The 19,268-nt window shown below is 43.5% G+C and overlaps 1 protein-coding gene across 4 annotated transcripts in view; it reads left to right on the forward strand.

The window, feature by feature from the left end:
- The window catches only part of LOC6502733 (protein argonaute-3), a 162,132-nt gene that overhangs the window by 76,390 nt on the left and 66,474 nt on the right, over window positions 1-19,268 (forward strand). For 3 of the 4 annotated variants that reach the window (XM_032453904.2, XM_032453905.2, XM_032453906.2), the window contains one exon: window positions 18,198-18,363. The exons of the other annotated variant lie outside the window; for it this stretch is intronic. In XM_032453904.2, coding sequence (XP_032309795.1) covers window positions 18,198-18,363 — 166 coding nt within the window. The remainder of the gene's footprint in view (window positions 1-18,197; window positions 18,364-19,268) is intronic. 4 annotated transcript variants of the gene reach the window in all.

Consider the following 19,268-nt stretch of genomic DNA (forward strand, 5'->3'; position numbering starts at 1 on the left):
CTAGGAGCCTACCGTCTGAGTCTCGAATGGGTTGGGTTTGCCTCTGGTAGCTTCCAGATAGTTTGCCTATCAACTGGTACAGTGAGCGCATGTTGTTTGTATTTGCTGCTTGTTTATCGAGATTAGTTTATCTCTTCGCGAAAACAAAATGAAAAAATTGGTGGCTGTAGAAATAATTAAATTGCGAAAAAAACGAACGAAAACGAAAATGCGTGCACTCTTCGACGTTATAAATTCGGTTATATTCATATTAACAAAACCTTAAGCCTAGCTTATCTAGTGCGGCGAAGCGGGGCGAATTCATGGGAGAGCGCAAGTGAGAGCTTCACTTGCGCTCCCGCTCCGCCCTAAACTAACTTATACTAGACTTCATAAAATTCTACTTATTATCTACATCTAATTATACACCGGCCCCGTTGAAGGCCTTCCTTAGGCTTCAACTATTGGCAGCCTTGCCAGCTTGTGGACTGCTCTCCGAAACAATGCTCCTCTACTCGTCCTGACGTCGGCGACCCTGACCCTTCCGTCCGCGCCGGCGTGAGTCTCGACGACCCTGGCGGTGATCCACTGCTGGGGCGGCTGGTCGTCCTCGGCGACCAGGACCAGATCGCCCTTCCTGGCGTCCTCCTGCTCCCGCTGCCACTGCGACCGCGCCTGTAGGCCCAAGACGTACTCCCGGGACCAACGCTGCCAAAACATTTGCTTGATTGACGAGACAAGCCGCCATCGCCGCAAGCACGTTAGACCCTGCTGGTCCGGGGTCCGCGGTGCTGGTGGGGCGATGAGCGGCCCGCCTGTCAACAGGTGCCCGGGAGTCAGCGCCTCGCCGTCGCTTGGGTCCTGACTGAGGGCGCCCAGGGGCCTCGAGTTCAGGACGGCCTCGACTCCAACGAGGACGGTCTGCAGCTCCTCTGCGGTCAACTTCGCGCTGCCCACCGCTCGTAGGAGTAGGTTCTTGGCAGACTTCACACCTGCCTCCCATAGTCCGCCCATGTGCGGAGCCCGCGGCGGTATGAACGCAAATACGCATCCTTTTTTTGATGCGTATTGCCGCAGCTCGTCCGCTTCGCTCTCGATCTGGTGCCGCAGTGCCGCGAAGTGGCGACTCGCTCCGACGAAGTTCGTCGCGTTGTCGCAGTGCACGGTCTGCGGACATCCTCGGCGCCCAACGAACCTTTGAAAAGCCAATAGAAAGGAATCAGTTGACAGATCGGAAACTACTTCTAAATGTACTGCTTTAGACGAAAAACAAACAAACAGGGCAATGTAGGACTTGTATGGTGGCCTACCACGAATTTTCAAGGTCGTCTCAATAGGGCCACAGAAATCCACGCCACATATGGAAAATGGGCGGAGAGCACGAACTCGATCTAGGGGTAAATCTCCCATGATTTGAGTCATCAGATGAGGCTTGCATTTAAAACATCGTATGCATGACCGCACTATCTGACTGCAGACTTCCTGCGCGTTTACTATCCAAACGCGCTGTCGCAAGAGACTCACTAGTGCTCGTGGACCCACATGAAAATTCGACTCGTGCAAGTATCGGACGTAGCTCTGAACAAATTGAGAGCGCTTCGTCAACTATACTGGAAACTTGGCATCGTACGAAATAGGAGCATTAGCTAGTCGCCCCCCGACCCGCAACAACGAAAAGGTAAGCCCAGCCTGAGAGGTTTCATGGACAAACGGACTTAGCTTCTGTAGGCTTGGGCTAACAACAAGATTTTTTCGAACATTTTTAATTTCCTCTTGATACTCGTGCTCTTGGACTATCTGGACAATTTTATTAAACGCGTCTCGATATTCGACAGGGGAAGGTACATTATCAGAAGGAACTACTAATTTTTTACATTTCTTTATAAAGCGGACCATGTAAACGAACACTCGCAGCAGTTTTAAGTGAGAGGAAAATCCTTCTATCACTTCCAACAAATATGAGGTAGAGACCAGTGCAGTCAGTCCGACCGCACTCTTCTTTGCTTCCATCTGCAAAATCTCTGGTGACGGATCAAACCGAGGGCTCGTTGGCCACTTATCTTCCGGCTCCGTTAAAAACGATGGACCTGTGAACCAAATTGAATCTATCGTTTCCTTTACGTCTCCACCTCTTGACACAATATCTGCCGGGTTCTGTTTAGTTGGTACATGCCGCCACGTGCTATCCTCTGACCACTCTTGAATCTCAGCAACTCTATTTGATACGAACGTTGACAACGACGATGGATGGGAACGAATCCAATGAAGACAAACTTCCGAATCTGACCAATATACACTTCGTTCGATCGGTGCTTTGATAAGAGGTTTTATTTTGCGACAGAGGTCCGCGAGAAGGTGAGCGGCACATAACTCAAGACGGGGGAGCGTCTTTGTCTTGAGCGGCGCTACTTTCGACTTTGCTGTCAACAATGAGACTTTACTACCTTCTGCAGATTTGCAACGGATATAGACGCAGGCTCCATAGGCTCTCATCGATGCGTCAGAAAAGGCATGAATTTCAATTGGTGACATTGGCTCACTCATCACAAATCTCGGTATTGAGATCTCTTCTAACTGTGACAAGGCAAGCTGAATCTTGTTCCATGCGGTTTCCAAGTGCAGTGGAATGGACTCATCCCAATCTAGCTTATTGAGCCAAAGTTCCTGTAACAGGATCTTTCCTTTAATAAGGATCGGGCTTAATAAGCCAAGAGGGTCGAAAAGCTTTGACGTCACCGAAAGAATATTCCGCTTAGTCGCCCTTTGACCCATGACTGACATATCAATTTCGAATTTAAATACATCATCTTTAGGAACCCAAACGATTCCTAATGTTTTTGTCAGCTCTGAGTCCGAAAGTGTTATTGGCTTAACCGTGCTCTCGGATGCAGTAACTTCAGGCGAGTTTGAAAACCACTTGCTCAATTCAAACCCAGCGTTTTGAAGAACCTGAGTTACTTCAGACTTAATTGTCTTTAGCTCCTCCACGCAACCAGCACCCGTTAACATGTCGTCGACGTAAAAGTCAGACCCAATAACTTTAGCAGCTCGAGGGAATGTATTTTTCGCGGATTCACTCAACCTCTTCAAACACCTTATGGCCAGGAATGGGGCTGGTGCAGTGCCATACGTAACGGTGTTGAGCTTGCACAATTTCAAGGACTCAGACGGGTCTTTTCTCCACACTATCAACTGGTATCGTCGATCTGCTTCATTAACCGTCACTTGACGATACATCTTTTTTATGTCGGCTACCAGAGCGAATTTGTTTAGCCGAAATCTAAGAAGAGTTGAGTAAAGCTCTTCCTGAATTGTTGGACCCACCATCAACAACTCATTTAAACACTTTTGTGTGGATGTCTTGCAGGACGCATCAAAAACGACTCTAAGTTTGGTCGTTGTACTTTGCGGCCGCAAGACACACTGGTGGGGTATAACGTAGTGTGGAGAAGCAAGCACGTCATTGCTTGCAGGGGACATATGGCCTAGGGATTCGTATTCTTCCATAAATTCCAAATACATTTTCTTTAAGTTCGGATCTCGAGATAATCTTCTCTCGAGCGACAGGAATCGGCGTTTGGCTATCTCGAATGAATTGCCCAAAACGCTTGGATCCGACTTAAATGGAAGTTTAACTTCAAATCGACCTGAAGGCAGTATTCTTGTAGTCTTCCGATAATGTTCCTCACATAGCTCTTGTTCTGGCGACAACATCTTTTTAGAAGAAGGAACTTCTTCCAACGACCAGAATTTTTTCAAGTTTTTGCCTATTGACTCTAATATTTCTTCTTGGCAATTCAGACTAGAGACTGGCTGTGGAGGAGTTGAGGAATTTGCCAGATATTTTCCCGACACTATCCACCCAAGGAGAGTTTTTTGAAGGATGGGATGGTTCGGACCTTGTTTTATTTGGCCAACGGACAACAATTCGAAAAATGACTCAGCTCCAATTAGCATATCTATCCGCTGAGGTTTGTAGACATATGGGTCTGCTAACGGCAAGTTCTTTGGTAGGGTCCAATCTTTTACGTTCACTGACTGATCAGGGTGATAGCCTGAAATGGTTTTCAAAACCCAAAAGTCGAACGGAAACTCGCTACCATTGACTCTCGACTTCACCACGGTGTGTATCTTTTTCTTAACTTGTGAATTAGTTTGACCAATTCCAAGCAAGTTGATGCACGATTCCTCCCTACGGATCTGTAAGCGTTGAGCAAGATCTTCTGTAATAAAATTCATTTGTGACCCTGAGTCAAGTAATGCTCGGGTCAAGATGTGCTCACCATTTTTTGTGCGAACGCTTACGATCGACGTTGCTAACAAAACCCTTTCTACAGACGACGCATGCAAAGCATGTGAAGTAGAAGGGCCATCATTCGTTAACTCTGGAGGAGGATTTTGTGTGGGTGGTGGTAATGCTAAGCTATTTTCGGTCACTGTAAATGGGTGCAGAAGTTTATGGTGCGATCTTGAACAGATTTGGCACCTGGTCGATTTACAATTCGCTACCGTGTGACCTTTTCGCAGACAATTCAAACATAGGGAGGCTGACTTAACAAACTCAAACCTTTGCATTACAGCAAGGCGAGCGAACGGACTACACTGGGCCAAAAAATGGTTGTTCGCGTTACAATAACTGCAAGCTGGTTTGGCGTTGGTAGAAGAACAAGCCAACGAAGTTATATTCAGTTGCTTGCCGAACCCAGTTCTTTCTTGTTTTGGTTTGCCAGTCTCTTCAGCGGACAGATGCTGGTATCTACGATTTAGTATTTTTTCGAAATCGGACCATAGCGGCAATTCCTCATAATCCAGTGACTCTTCCCATTTTTGCTTGGTCACTGGATCCACTCTACTCAAAACTAAATGAATAATCATTGAGTTTGCAATTTTCATCATCTCCTATGGATAATAGTGATCCATAAATGGATGATACAGTGTCGATGAGACCCCTCAACGACGACGCAGACGGCTGGGAAATTTTCGGAAGGCTGAACAGTTGACGTATTTGGTTCGCAAAGATGAGACATTCGTTATCATAAACTCTTTTTAAACTAGCGATAGCTTTGGCGTAATTACTCTCGGTGGCCTGGAATGCCTTGACAGTTCCTAAGGCTTCCCCAGAGAGGCAAGAAATTAAATGATTAAATTTCTCGATAACTGGAATGTTCACATCTTTGTCAACTAATGTCTCGAAAAGACTTATGAAATTTTTGAAATCCGAATAATTTCCACTGAATTTTGGCAATGCCAAACTAGGAAGTCGAGCTCGAGTTGGGGCTGCAGAAATTGCAGTAGCTGAACGGGAGTCTTCATCTGAATTCAAGGCATTACATAAGGACATAATCCTTGCCTTCGTAGTTATTCCTAATTCTTCCAACTCGGCTCCGAAATCATCCATTTCATCTATTTGCTCGATCTGGTCTTGCAACTCATTTGCTTTAGAAATTGCCTCATCTAAAACCTGAAGCCTGCATTCTAGCTCGGTTTTGTTTAGAGGAAGTGATCCATCTTCCAAACGTTCCTCCAACCGGCGAATGCTTTTAACTTTGACATTTAATCTTTTTTTTTAAGTCAATAAGAGTCGTGGAATTAAGTTTTTGTTTAGTACTTTCCATTATAAAAAAAATTTGTTTTTTCAATACAAAAACGAAAACAATGCAAATTTAAGATTTAATAATTTATTTAAAATTTTTTATTAATTTTAAAATATTAATATTAAAAATTTATTAAATTTTTATTTATTAAATTTTTCTAAAATTTATTTAAAAATTTATTGAATTTAATTCAACAACAAGAAAATGCGAAAACGAAAATAATTAATTAATCTTATTTAAATATAATAAATAATTTATTAATTTTAACCAAATCTAAATTGATTAATTAATTGATAACGATTTATTGATAGTTGAGGCACAGAGTATCCAAAAAAATAGTTGGTCGCCAATGACACCGAAACCAATATGCTTGACCAAATTGTAGGGGAGCGCGTCACTTGGCAGACCGGTAAACTATACGCGCCAAAAAGTGCATATACATACATACATACAGCAGCGGATAACGGTGGGAAACGAAAACGAGAATATTATCGCTGCATCTATTTGTATGTATGTAAACCAAATATATATGCACCTTTATTTTATCTGAAATAATTAAAATAATTTTTGGCTGCACTTTAGTATTTCTTTGGAAGATTTGTAAATTCGAGAACGAGGGGTAGGGGGCGACAGTGATTGCAAATAATATAAATATTCTCTTTTTTATTTTATCCACAGGCAGTACATTTAGGTTAGCACATATATTTATAAATAAAATTTTAGAATTTTTATATATGTTGTTATTTATTTTTGCTCTACTATTTTTTCTACGTACGTATGCGCCAAGAATTGAAAGGAGGGTGCAATATTCCAGCACAAGACGGATTTTAATTTGTCTTATCTCAACTTTCAATTTTTTGCACAAATACCTGGGGTTCTGCTTTCGGATCCTTTAATCCTGCGGCCACTTTCCTTTCACAATTGATGCAGGTGCAGTGCATGGGGACGACGAATCCTTCCAGAAGCAGCTATGGAGAAGTTTTATTTCGCGACGCGGAGAATTCTTAAATTTTTATTTGTGAATTCACCACCACAACCTCAACCGCGAGCAACTCTTTTTGGATATATATATGTTATATATATTGTTATATATATTTTATGTGTCACTGTCACTATTTTTTTGTTGCTTTTATATTTAATTATTTACTACAGTCCACCCGGGGGCGCCAAAATGTTTATCGAGATTAGTTTATCTCTTCGCGAAAACAAAAGGAAAAAATTGGTGGCTGTAGAAATAATTAAATTGCGAAAAAAACGAACGAAAACGAAAATGCGTGCACTCTTCGACGTTATAAATTCGGATATATTCATAGTAACAAAACCTTAAGCCTAGCTTATCTAGTGCGGCGAAGCGGGGCGAATTCATGGGAGAGCGCAAGTGAGAGCTTCACTTGCGCTCCCGCTTCGCCCTAAACTAACTTATACTAGACTTCATAAAATTCTACTTATTATCTACATCTAATTATACACTGCTCTTTCTGCGTTTTCTGCAATGCTGTCCAGTACGGCTCTCTTGTCGCGTCTAGCTGATTTTTTCACTAATTTGCAGAGTTTCCTGTGTTCTTCTCTGGCTCTGCCGTCGTGATCCGCTATCGACTTGAGTCTATTCCGTCTGCTGATGAGTTCCCATGTGTCCGTCGAGATCCATTCAGAGCAGCTGCGTTGTCTCGTGCCAAGCATCTCCTCTGCGGTACTTCTCAGTAGTCTGCAAGTTTGTTCCCAAGGGCAGTTCCGCTGTGGTGTCAACTGTTCGCGTAGTGCTGTTGCCATTCTGGAGGATAGGGTAGTATCTCTGAGTCGATGTATATTCAGGGGGGTCGGTCTTCTTGTGGCCCTGGTGGCAGTGTGCTTTCGTTGGAGTTTGATTGAGATCTCTCCAACTACAAGCTCGTGGTCACTGTCTATTGACGCGCCTCTCCTATTGCGTACATCTCTCAGCGAACGCCTCCATCTCTTACTTATGCACAGGTGGTCGATTTGGTTGCGGGTATTTCCATCTGGAGATGTCCATGTATATTTATGAACTTCCCTGTGGGGAAATACTGTTCCTCCAATGACCAACTGGAAGGTCTGGCATAAGTCGATCAGCCTGTCTCCATTGTCACTTCGCGTGCCGATACCATGCCGGCCCATGGTTGATTCCAATCCGGTGTTGTTGGGGCCGACTTTCGCATTGAAGTCACCCATGAGAATCTTGATGTCGCCTCTTATGACCTTGTTGAGGGATGAGATGAGTGCGTTGTAGAAGTCGTCTTTGATGTCATCGCTGGCGTCTTCTGTTGGGGCATAGCATTGCACGATGGTGATGTGCCTGGCGTTGCATCGGAATCTGGCGGTGATGATTCTGTCAGAGACGGGGTTCCAGGAGATAAGTGTCTGCTTAAATTTCCTCGACACATAAATCCCTACTCCATTTCGTCCACCATCACTGCTTCCGCTATGCAACACTAGATTACTTTGTGATGTTGTTGTTGCTCCCTTCCCACTCCATCTCATTTCGCTGATGCCAGCAATTGCGATCTGCAGTCGGTCCATCTCGTTCTCCAACTGCGCCAATCTGGATGGCTCCATCAGAGTCCTAACGTTCCATTGTCCAATTCGTGTCCGTTTCGAGATGCGAAGGGTCGTCATCGGTTTTGGAGTGTCATTTGGTTCGATTGTACTTGTATTTGTTCTTGTAATCATTGTTATTTTCGTTCGGCCCGGTGATTGGCCGGACGCGACTTATCCTATGTAATGGGGCTGCCACTTGTCGACATCTGGGAGTGCCGCTTTTGACTTTTTCATAAATATCATGCGAAATTATAATAATTCATAATTTTTTTATTTATCGGGGGTCGGGGTCGGGATCGAACCCACGACCTCTTGTTTGGTAGGCAAATACGCTACCGCTGAACTAGCAAGAGGCCATTATGAGTTGCTTACAATTACACAGTATAAATATTACAAGCCGAAAGTGTAGCCGACATTTGCAGGCCCAAAATATTGTATCTTGGGCCGATATTTCTGTAGCGTTAATAAACTTGTTCCCTAGGTGCTGCAATTTTCTTTTAATAGATATATTCCCATGGCTTATTTCTGCCATGGCTTCACGGAGAAACTGCGAAACGCCTCTGTTTGATTTGTTTATATAGTTAATGATATAACTACAACAGGCGTAGGCATCTAGGATAAATTGAATATCCATATTAGCTCTGTGTAAGCCTAGAATATCTCTATTATAAGCATTGAGCAGTCGGTGGGAGAATTGTCTGCGAAGAAAAATTTGTGGCTTTTTCAAGCTGGAACGTAAGGCTAATTTGTAGGCTTCAAAATTAGTATCAAGGTGGGACAGAAAATATTCAAAATTATTAAATAAAGCTGCGTCTTCATTAGGAATGGTTCTTAAAGTTTCCTTAATTTTTTTGTACAAAGTTTTATGTTCTTCCACATTTACTTCGTTTTCTTCTATCGGATGCAAAACTAGCGTTTCGGGCATAGGAGGGTGTGGCATATTGAATCGGCAAAACTCCTGTCCGCGTAACTCTCTTAGGCAATATGAACTGTGCTTGTGACGTTGATACTAAATTACTTCTTGTAGTTCAGGATCGTCTCCATTTGTGGTAATAAACCTATCAATAAAGTTTATTACCTGCTCGGTATTTTCGGTGTCGTCGAGCTTAGGAGCACCAGCAAACCAGTACATGCCATGAGAATGCGGAGATCCTCTGTGCTGAAATTCGATTCTCCAATAAAAATGGGAAAGATTGAATTCCCCAAATATTTCGGTTTTGAACAATTTCATTAATTGTCGCAACCTGTAATCGAAGTATCGAGAGCACGTCACTGGATCGGATCGGATTAACCGAGCCTTTTCGGAGTTGGAAAGAGCTGCCGCTTCTTTCTCGCTTATAACCCTATTGTCCAATAGAAGAGAAAGGATAACTAAAAGTTCATTCCACTTAGTTTCAGCAGCGGAAAGAGTAATGAAGAATGTTGGCAACCCGAATTGTCGAATCATAGCGATAACTTTCTTTTTCTCAGCCTCCCAATGAGCTGGTGCAGACCGTAAGCCTTTGAGGATGTGGTAGCCTTCATCATGTTGCACAAGTCTATGTACAAAAGACTCATCTCGCAGATTACCAGCGGTAACTGCTCCGGATTTTTTGCGTAAAGCAATGGAAATTGAATTTTGTATACGCTGCATTTCGTAAAATTTATACATATATAAAACTTTAGGAACCACAGCGCAACGACGGTCGTAAAAACGGATTTGGGATCTGGCTTTTTTTGCATAGGTTGTATTTCCTTTAAATATTTCTCCGCAAGAAATAGTTGGAAATGAAAGTTCCTCTGCATCTTCGTCAAGCGTTAAGCTTGTTGGGCGGCGGCCTTCTCCCGGTGCCAGTGCAATGCGTTGAATTGCAATATCATTATTTTCCAATAATGTTTCATGGCCTCCGGGATTTAAATTTTCCTCGAGCTCTACAGCATTTTGGGATTGGTGCTGCTGCTGAAGAAGTTGCTCTACCGCTTCGCGATCAGATTCATCCGCAATAAAAGGAATTTCATTACTTCCTTGAAGTTGTGCGAGCCATGACTCGTTCAGTGAAATGTTGTGCTTTCTGTAGAGCTCGGTATTCACTAAGTACCGTACAGCTTCAAGGACCCGAGCGGGTCGAATAGTTTCAGTCATGAAATTGTGAGCGTACTCTAGCCTCCTTTTTAAATGGACTTGGATGACATGAGTAGAGTCGAAAGAGCGCGGAAGCGCAGTCACAATGTCAGGAACTGAAATTGGAACGTTCACCACAGCGCCTCGGATACCGCATTGCCTTTCATAGCCGAGAGTAATAATCCTCATGAAAGGGATTCTCGGTGAAATCAGGCGCTCTTCGAGGCAGGTGAGTCCATTTAAGCACTCGGGGATTTCGGGAAAGTTTTTTTTTTTTTTTAAACTTTGCTTTTATTTATTGGATCTTCTCTTAATTTTGAGACTAACAATAAGTTTTCAAATCTTAACATTAACATTTAACTAACAGTAGACTAAGACTGCATTCTGGTTGCACGTTCCTCAAGACGGTCGCTGGGTGGGTAGGTCATTCCGACGAAGTCGTGATTGGTTACTCAACCTTGTTAGACCTCTCGCCAGGTGGTTAGGGTGCGACAATAGCTTGCTAAAGTACTTTTCCTTCTGTTCTGCGATCACATCTTTGACTGGATGAATGTTTAAGTCGCGATGTATGTTTTCGTTGCGAACGTACCAAGGTGCCCCGGTGATTGTTCTCAAGATCTTCGACTGAGCTCGCTGGACTATGTCAATATTGCTATTGCTGGCATTCCCCCATAACTGGGAGCCGTACATCCATATAGGTTTAAGTACCGAGTTATACAGCAGGACTTTATATTCAAGGCAAAGGGGAGACCGAGCGTTGATAAGCCAATGAAGGCTGCTGGCTTTTAGCTTTAGGTGGGTTCTTTTAGCTTCTATGTGCCGACGCCATGTGAGTCTTCTATCGAGGTGTACTCCTAGATATGTTACCTCGTTTGCTTGCGGGAGTAGGGTGTTGTTTAGCGTAAGGGGCGGGCAGTTTTGCCTATTCAAGGTGAACGTAACGTGCTTGCATTTTTGTTCGTTTACTTTAATTCGCCAGTCTGATAGCCATTTTTCAACATCCACCAGATGAAGAGCTAGCTGCGCAGTTGCTTGCATCGGGCATTTTGAGCGGCTAAGAATAGCTGTATCATCAGCAAACGTAGATGTTGTTAATCGTGTGCTTGTCGGGATGTCTGCTGTGTAGAGAACATATAATGTTGGTCCGAGTACGCTTCCTTGAGGAACTCCAGCTCCAACAGTGAATTCGTCAGATATATCAGTGTTGCACCTCACAGCAAATTTTCTGTCGTAGAGGTAAGACTCTAAAAGCTTGTGGGTATTACAAGGGAGCATTGTCTTGATTTTGTACATTAGACCTTCTAGCCAGACTCTATCAAATGCTTGAGAGACATCTAGAAATATTGCGGTACAGTACTCGCGTTTTTCGAATGCATTCCGAATTTCCGCTGTTATCCGGTTGACCTGCTCAATTGTACCGTGCTTTTCACGAAACCCAAACTGATGTGACGGGATTCCTTCCTGGATCCTTAGGTATGTGTTTATTCGAGTCAGAATGCATTTCTCAAAGAGTTTAGATAAGCATGAAAGTAGGCTTATAGGTCTATACGACGTGGGAATTGTGTGGTCTTTTCCCGGCTTTGCTATCATTATTATAATTGACTTTTTCCATCTCGCTGGAAAGTGGCCAAGTTTTGCGATGGCATTGAAGAGCTGGGTGATAGTGCAGACGGCGCAATATGGAAGCTCAATGATCATTTTGGGAGTTATGAGGTCGCAGCCTGGTGATTTTTTCGGATTTAGTTGGTTTTTGATGATATTAGCGATTTCGTTTGGGCGAAACTCGATTGGTTCATGTTGAAGCTGAGGCTCATATGGTAAAGTCGGCAGAGTAAAGGCACTAGTGGCCGGATTTGGTTGGAAGATATTTTTGAGGTGATTGGCAAACGTGCTGGCTCTGTCTGCATCGCTGCGCGCCCAGCCGCCTGTGGGATTTCTAATAGGCATCACTGTTTCTTTCGGTGAGCTTAGAGTTGGGTGAGCTCTCCATAGTGAGTGTTTTGTACTAGAAGTTGACAATTGCTCTATATAGCGGCGGTGGACATAAGCTTCTTCTTGCTGTAGGGCTTTAGTAAGTTGACGTGAGGCATGTCTAAAGCTTTGCTTAGTGGATGGCGATCTGTGGAATTGCCACTCGCGACGTGAACGCCGCTTTTCGAGGACGAGCTGTTCGATTTGTAGATTTGTCTTTTTATTGCTTTGTGTATTTATAGTTTGCGATGTTGAGGCTCGAGCTGCAGAGACGAGTACAGACTCAAGTGAATTAACAAAGCTGTCTACGTTGGCTTCATCGTGGAGATGAGGACTTAGCTCAATGTGTGAGCTGATATATTTTCTGTACTTAACCCAATTGGTTTTCTGTGAGGTCAATTTTAATGGTTGTTCCAATGTTCCTGGATGTCGCAGTAGAATAAACAGGACAGGCGAGTGATCAGATGAAAGATCCGATAGGCAATTGGCGCTTATCAGATTTTTAGGGATGTTTTTGGTAATCGCAAAGTCTATTAAATCTGGTAGTTTCCTTGGGTCTGCCGGCCAGTATGTTGGTGTGCCAGAAGAAACATAGTCGAGCTTGTTCTTGGCTTTGATAATTGCATTATAGAGCTGCTTCCCTTTTGGAGTCACGAGACGGGATCCCCAGTGTGTGTGCTTGGCATTGTAGTCTCCTGCTGCTATGAAGTGGTCTCCAAGTGTGTTGAAAAACTGCATAAACTCATCTTCAGCTATATTGAAGCGAGGGGGGCAGTATACGGCGGCTAGTGTAAGTTGGTTGCCAGTATTTAGTTGTACATTTATAGATGTGGCCTGTAGGTAGTTTTTAGCAAATTTGTTTTGATAATGGTGCTTTATGCGGCTTCTGATTAGAATTCCAGTCCCACCATGTGCTTTACCATCTGGATGATTTGTTCCGTAGAATGAATATCCTCGTAGTTGAAAATTGTATTTGTTTGTGAGGTGTGTTTCCGAAAGCAGCATTACATCGATGTGATTGTCGAGTAGGAATTGAGCTAACTCAAGTTTATGTTGCGAAACGCCGTTAGCGTTCCACGTAGATATCCGTAGGAAAGCCATTATTTGGATTGTTGTGAAACCAGCATTTGAATCAATAGATTTTGGTTTCGCATTAAATCTTGCATAGTTGTGCGCATAAACGACATAAATTCCGTCAGGCTTTGTTGTAGGCTGCATATCATAGCTTCAAAGTTGCTTTTTGGCTGCTCTGTTGGTTGATGTTGCTGAGCCGTGTTCGGTTCTTGATATGCTGATTGCAGAAATGAGCTTCTTGAGGCAGGTGTCGCCGGTCCTGATTTTAAGGCGCTTGCGTATGTCACATTTTTGTCAACGATAATGGGTCCTAGTGAGGATCTGGCTGCAGTCGAGAAGAAGACTTCAGGGTTTGATCTGGACGCCGTGAACTGTCCATTTTGGGTGCGGGCAGCTATTCCTTTCTGGTGGATGCGACTTTTCAGCTCCTTATAGACTGGGCATCCTCTATAATTAGCAGTGTGATTGCCACCGCAGTTGCCGCACTTTTTCGAGTTGCTGTCATCTTTGCTCGCTGGGCAGTGTGCGGAGTCATGAAGCTCTCCGCAAACTACACACACCGGGCGCAGTTTACAGTATGACCTTGTATGGCCATATTCCTGGCAGTTCGCACATTGTACCGGGCCATTGCGTTTGTGCGGTTCCTCAACTGTAATTCTGCGGTGCAGCAGGTACTGAAGATTGTATATTGGGTGCACTTCGTATTTCTTCAGGAGCTTGGTTTCTGGTTCAAGCTCAACCTTAAAGAGTGGCTGCGGCTTTCTATCCCTGTTAAGGATATTAAAGACTGTCTTGGCGCTAAAACCCTTCTCCTGTAGCGCCTTTTTTATCTCTGCAGGCGTTACTTCGGGCTCTATGCCCTTAAGTACGACTTGCAGGCCCTTGCTGCTTTTTAGCTGGTACGTGTAAAAGTTCTTTTTATTCTCGGTAAGATATTTTGATAATACTCTATAGTTATCTTCAGACTTCATTTGAACTTTTGTTTCTTGAATGTTGCCCTTTACAAGGGGTATTATGTGGAAGTTATCCTTACCAATAAGCTCAATAATTTTGTTGACAAGAACATTGGAACTTTTTTCGCGTATATAGATAGGCGGAGGTTTTGGCTTCCTTTTCCCAACTTCAGTGGATTCGACCGCCTCAACCTCATCGGCGTCTGCCAAGATTTTAAATCGGTTTGAGTTAATGGGCGTTTCTTTTGCTACTAGGCTAGCATTGCCACGGGTTATTTTGCGTTTGGAATTCAGGGGGCTCAGCTTCCTTTTGATTTGGATGTAGCGATCCATGCCAGTCTGCACAGCCGGCTTAATATAGTCATTGTTTTTGGTTTTGTTTTGGTTTTCGGGCAGCGCGGACGTATTACTATTTGCGCTGCTAGCTGATGACGTCGTTAAACGCGCTGTCGATACAGTTGCGGTTGTTGTTGTTGTTACTGTTGACGTTGTCAAAGAAATTGAGGTGCTAGTTACTGCACTCTTTGGCTGCAGAGACATCGATGGTATCGAGGGGGAGCAGGAACGCGCTCTCTCGCTCTCTACGTTTAAGAATTCGGTCAAGTTGGGGGTAATTGACCGAGCTTGATCGGAGCTTGCATGGTTTTCGGTTGCTTTAAAAGAGAAGTACGCGTTGTTTCTTTGTACTGAGAGCCGTCTCTCGTCTAGCTCACGTTGACGTTGTGTGCGAACGTCGTTTGAACTCATTGCAGTCGAGGTTGATTTAGTTTGAGTTTTAAGTGTTGTGTTTTATATTAATTAATTAATTAATTAATCAATATAAACATTAGCGATTTCATCGCAAAAAGCGTCTTTTCGCGTTATTGTAGATTTCTTAGAGCAGTCACTGCACTTTTATGATTTTATTGAATATTTTTTCCCGGAGCACAATAAAAAACACGTCTGCATGCGACGACTGCAATCGAAATTTTTGGGAAAGTTTTTTCGGGAAAGTCGAAACCATTCGAAAGGCAGAGTGATGGGAGCTTGCCTAAAAAGACGGCACGACGGCAAGTGTTGCAAAAATTATATTTGCCGGACGGACTGGGAAATTTTCTCGACAAATAGAAAGCGTTGCCAACGTTTAGGAGGGGAAATTTAGAGGAGATAGCAAGGATGTATAATCCACTTACCTGCGAACGGAACCACGTTCCTCCACAGCAGACACAAATTTCCGTTGGTCCTTCCTTTATGTTCCTGTGATAAAGATCCCTCGCCGATGATCGAATCCTATGACGCTGTAGTTCCCGTTCCTGTTCCATCTCATCCTCAGAAAGGGCTGCTCTTGCGTCCATGTTCCTTTGTGACTGCCTTTGGGAGGCATCCAGTCGGTTTTGGGGGTCCATCCTAAAGTTGATTAGCCGATGCTCTGCCATTTGTCGAATTTGTTCTTCCCGAATCCTCCGCTGTTGTCGTGTTTCCCGTCGTTGAGATGTGTTCATCCGTTGCTCCTGCGATCTTGCGATGGGATTTCTCCTGGTTGCTCTCCTGTTATTGGCGTCCATTTCCCGTTCTCGTTGCCTCTCTTCCGGATTCCTTCGTCGTTGTCGGTGCTCCTCAGTATTTCTCTCCTGTTCCCTTGCATGTTCCTCCGAGTCCTGCCGATGATAAGCGCGCGCTGCGGCATCCCGAATCCGTTCAGGAATTCGGTACTCCGGGTCGGTCCTCCGAGCGGCATGGTCAGCAGTGTTTTGCACCTGCTCTCGTCGTCGCTCCTCGGGGTCCTCTCGGCGGGTCGCGCGCGCCTCCATATCCCGGATCCGTTCGGGAATTCGATGGTCCGGAATGGTCCTCCGAGCGGCATGGTCAGCAGTGTTTTGCACCTGCTCTCGTCGTCGCTCCTCGGGGTCCTCTCGGCGGGTCGCGCGCGCCTCCATATCCCGAATCCGTTCGGGAATTCGATGGTCCGGAATGGTCCTCCGAGCGGCATGGTCAGCAGTGTTTTGCACCTGCTCTCGTCGTCGCTCCTCGGGGTCCTCTCGGCGGTTCGCACGCGCCTCCATATCCCGAATCCGTTCGGGAATTCGATGGTTTGGAATGGTCCTCCGAGCGGCATGGTCAGCAGTGTTTTGCACCTGCTCTCGTCGTCGCTCCTCGGGGTCCTCTCGGCGGGTCGCGCGCGCATCCCTATCCCGAATCCGTTCGGGAATTCGATGGTCCGGAATGGTCTTCCGAGCGGCATGGTCAGCAGTGTTTTGCACCTGCTCTCGTCGTCGCTCCTCGGCGAGTCGCACGTGCTTCCATGTCGCGATTCCTTTCTGGGACACGGTAGCCAAGATCCTGTCGTCGATGAGCATGTCCTTCGGCATCCCGAATTCGCTCAAGGTTACGGATTCTTTCACTTCGTCTCCAAGTGGCGCGCGCTGCGGCTTCACGTGCCCGACTTTCCTCCCGCAGTTCTGGGTTACTGGCGCGAACGTTGGCGATGTGTTCAGAATTCCGAACCCTTATTTCGGATGCATTTTGTTCGTAGCGAGCACTGCTACGATTTAAAGCCGCTCGTCGGCGTTGCTCCTGTGATAAATGTGATAAACGCGGCATATTTTTACCTAGTGCTAGTTGAAAAATTTAAAAAAACGGGAAATTATGGAAATTAATTATTATGGAAACGTCAATAATATGGAATAAAGAAGTTTGAAGCTGAAAGTTTAAGAGTTATTAGGAAAATACTTACCAAACTTTTTTCCAAATATATTTTGAAAAACTTTTTTTAAATCACACTATTTCCTTTTTGGAATTTTCACAGTTATAAAAATACTTTTTCCACACCTTTTTTTCACTTGTAAAAATACTTTTTCACACTTTTCACTGTTAAAAAATACTTCGCACTTTCGGGCAGAGTAACTTCGTCACTCGATAAATTTTTGTCATTGACCAATATATAGCCAAGTTAGGTAATATCCAAAATAATAAAACATTGTACCTTAACCCTTTGGGTTACGCAATTTTACCTGTTATTATAGGTGCCACAGTGTCGTGTTACGTTACGGTTCATACCTGTGATACCTGTTGTGCACTATGTCCCTTGCACGTGTCCTTGCAATGATCCTTGCACGTGTTCATTGAAGCAAGGGATAAATTCCATGACCTAAAATGAAATCCATGTAAATTTTATGATCGTTAGTCCCACAAAATCCCATTATTCGATATCAATATTTTGAAATATTTCACGCGAAACCCTACTCTGGGTGTGTTTGACTGAATGGGCTAAATATTTATTTTTTATGGATTAAACTATATAAAAATTCTGCAAGGGTATATCAACTTCGGCTCCGCCCGAAGTTAGCTTTCCTCCTCTTGTTTTGTTTTGTTTTTATACCCTTGCAGAGGGTATTATAATTTTGGTCAAAAGTGTGCAACGCAGTGAAGGAGACATCTCCGACCCTTGATCAGGATCACCTCCTGAGTCGATATGAGCATGTCCGTCTGTCCGTTTCTACGCAATATAGTCTCTCAGTTTTAAAGCTATCGAGTTGAAACTTTGCACACACCCTACTTTCCTTTGCAGGCAGTATATAAGTCGGAACGGCCGCGATCGGTCGACTATATCCTATAGCTGCCATATAACTGATTGATCGGAAATGCCATTACTTGGTTGTTTTTCAAGTAAGAAGGATGGGAGTTTCAGTGGATTCCTCTTTGGGCAAAATAATTCGATATGCCAAATTTCATAAGGATCGGCTAACTATATACGATCCGCTATATATCTAATAATATAAGATGCGTGGCGCCACCTAGCGGACTGCGACTCAACTGCAAGGGTATATCAACTTCGGCTCCGCCCGAAGTTAGCTTTCTTCTTGTTTTTTTTAATATAATAACAATTTTTAATTTTTTCTTAAATATCTTATTAAAAATATTTTTGTTCTAAAATTATAATTTTCGACACCTTTTTAAAGGGTTTTTAAATAAAAAGTTTCGTATCAATTTCAGCTTTTGTAGCGTCCTTGGATTTTTCCTACACGCAATGGTATAGTAAAGCAGTTATACAAACTAAAGGAGAAGAAATTTCCAATGGATTAACTGCATCTTTTGAAATTGCTTTAAACGTTTACCAACAACGCAATGGCTACCGCCCTGATAGTGTTATTATATACAGGTAATAAAGAGTTTATCTATGACCATTTTGACTCATATCTGGCGTGTCTGGAGATTTTTTTTTTACGGTTTTTCTACTTTATTTTTATTTATTTGTTGAATTTTTTCCCTTAGGGGACTAACACAAAGTTCTAAAGTTATAAATTAACTTGATGCTCAAAAGGGGCCGCTTGTCCCCTGCATTTGAAATTTTCAACGCGTTCGTCTCAACTTTTTTTTTACCCTTACAGAGGGTATTATAATTTTGGTTAGATGGGTGCAACGCAGTGAAGGAGACATCTCCGACCCTATAATATATTGGCCCTGTAATATATATTCTTGATCAGGATCAACTCCTATCTGCGTCTGTCTGTCTGTTTTTACTCTAACTTTTGCAGACATCCTTCTTTCCTTTCCATTAATTAAGCCAGAACTGCCGGTATATGTCGACTACATTCTGTAACTGCCATAGAACTGATTGATTGGAAATGCCATAAATTTGGTGTTTTTTTAGGATAGAGGGTTGAGACTTTCCACACATGTTATATTTGATCAAAATATCCTATGTACAAAATTTCATAAGGATCGGCCGACTATATCCTATAGCTTGACATTACAGAAAGCGGAATAATTAAAAACCCCTCCAAAGATTTTAAGTATGTTTCGATAGCTTAAGTGGTTCTGAAGTTTTGGAATTTGCAACGTTAGTTAAAAATTTTTCCCAAAATTAAATTAAAAATCCAAACCTGTTTCGTAGTTGTGGGAAACTAAATTTTAAACTTTTCGTAGTTGTGGGAAACTAAAATTTAAAACTTTTTTATGTTAGAGGGTTGGGACTACACAAATTTTATTTTTATAAGATTCGTGGCCTTGACTGAATGATCGGAATTGGTATAGCTTTGCAGTGGTGGCGCGAGGGGGGGGGCG

The sequence above is a fragment of the Drosophila ananassae genome, chromosome 2R, assembly GCF_017639315.1.
Source record: "Drosophila ananassae strain 14024-0371.13 chromosome 2R, ASM1763931v2, whole genome shotgun sequence".
NCBI lineage: Eukaryota > Metazoa > Arthropoda > Insecta > Diptera > Drosophilidae > Drosophila > Drosophila ananassae.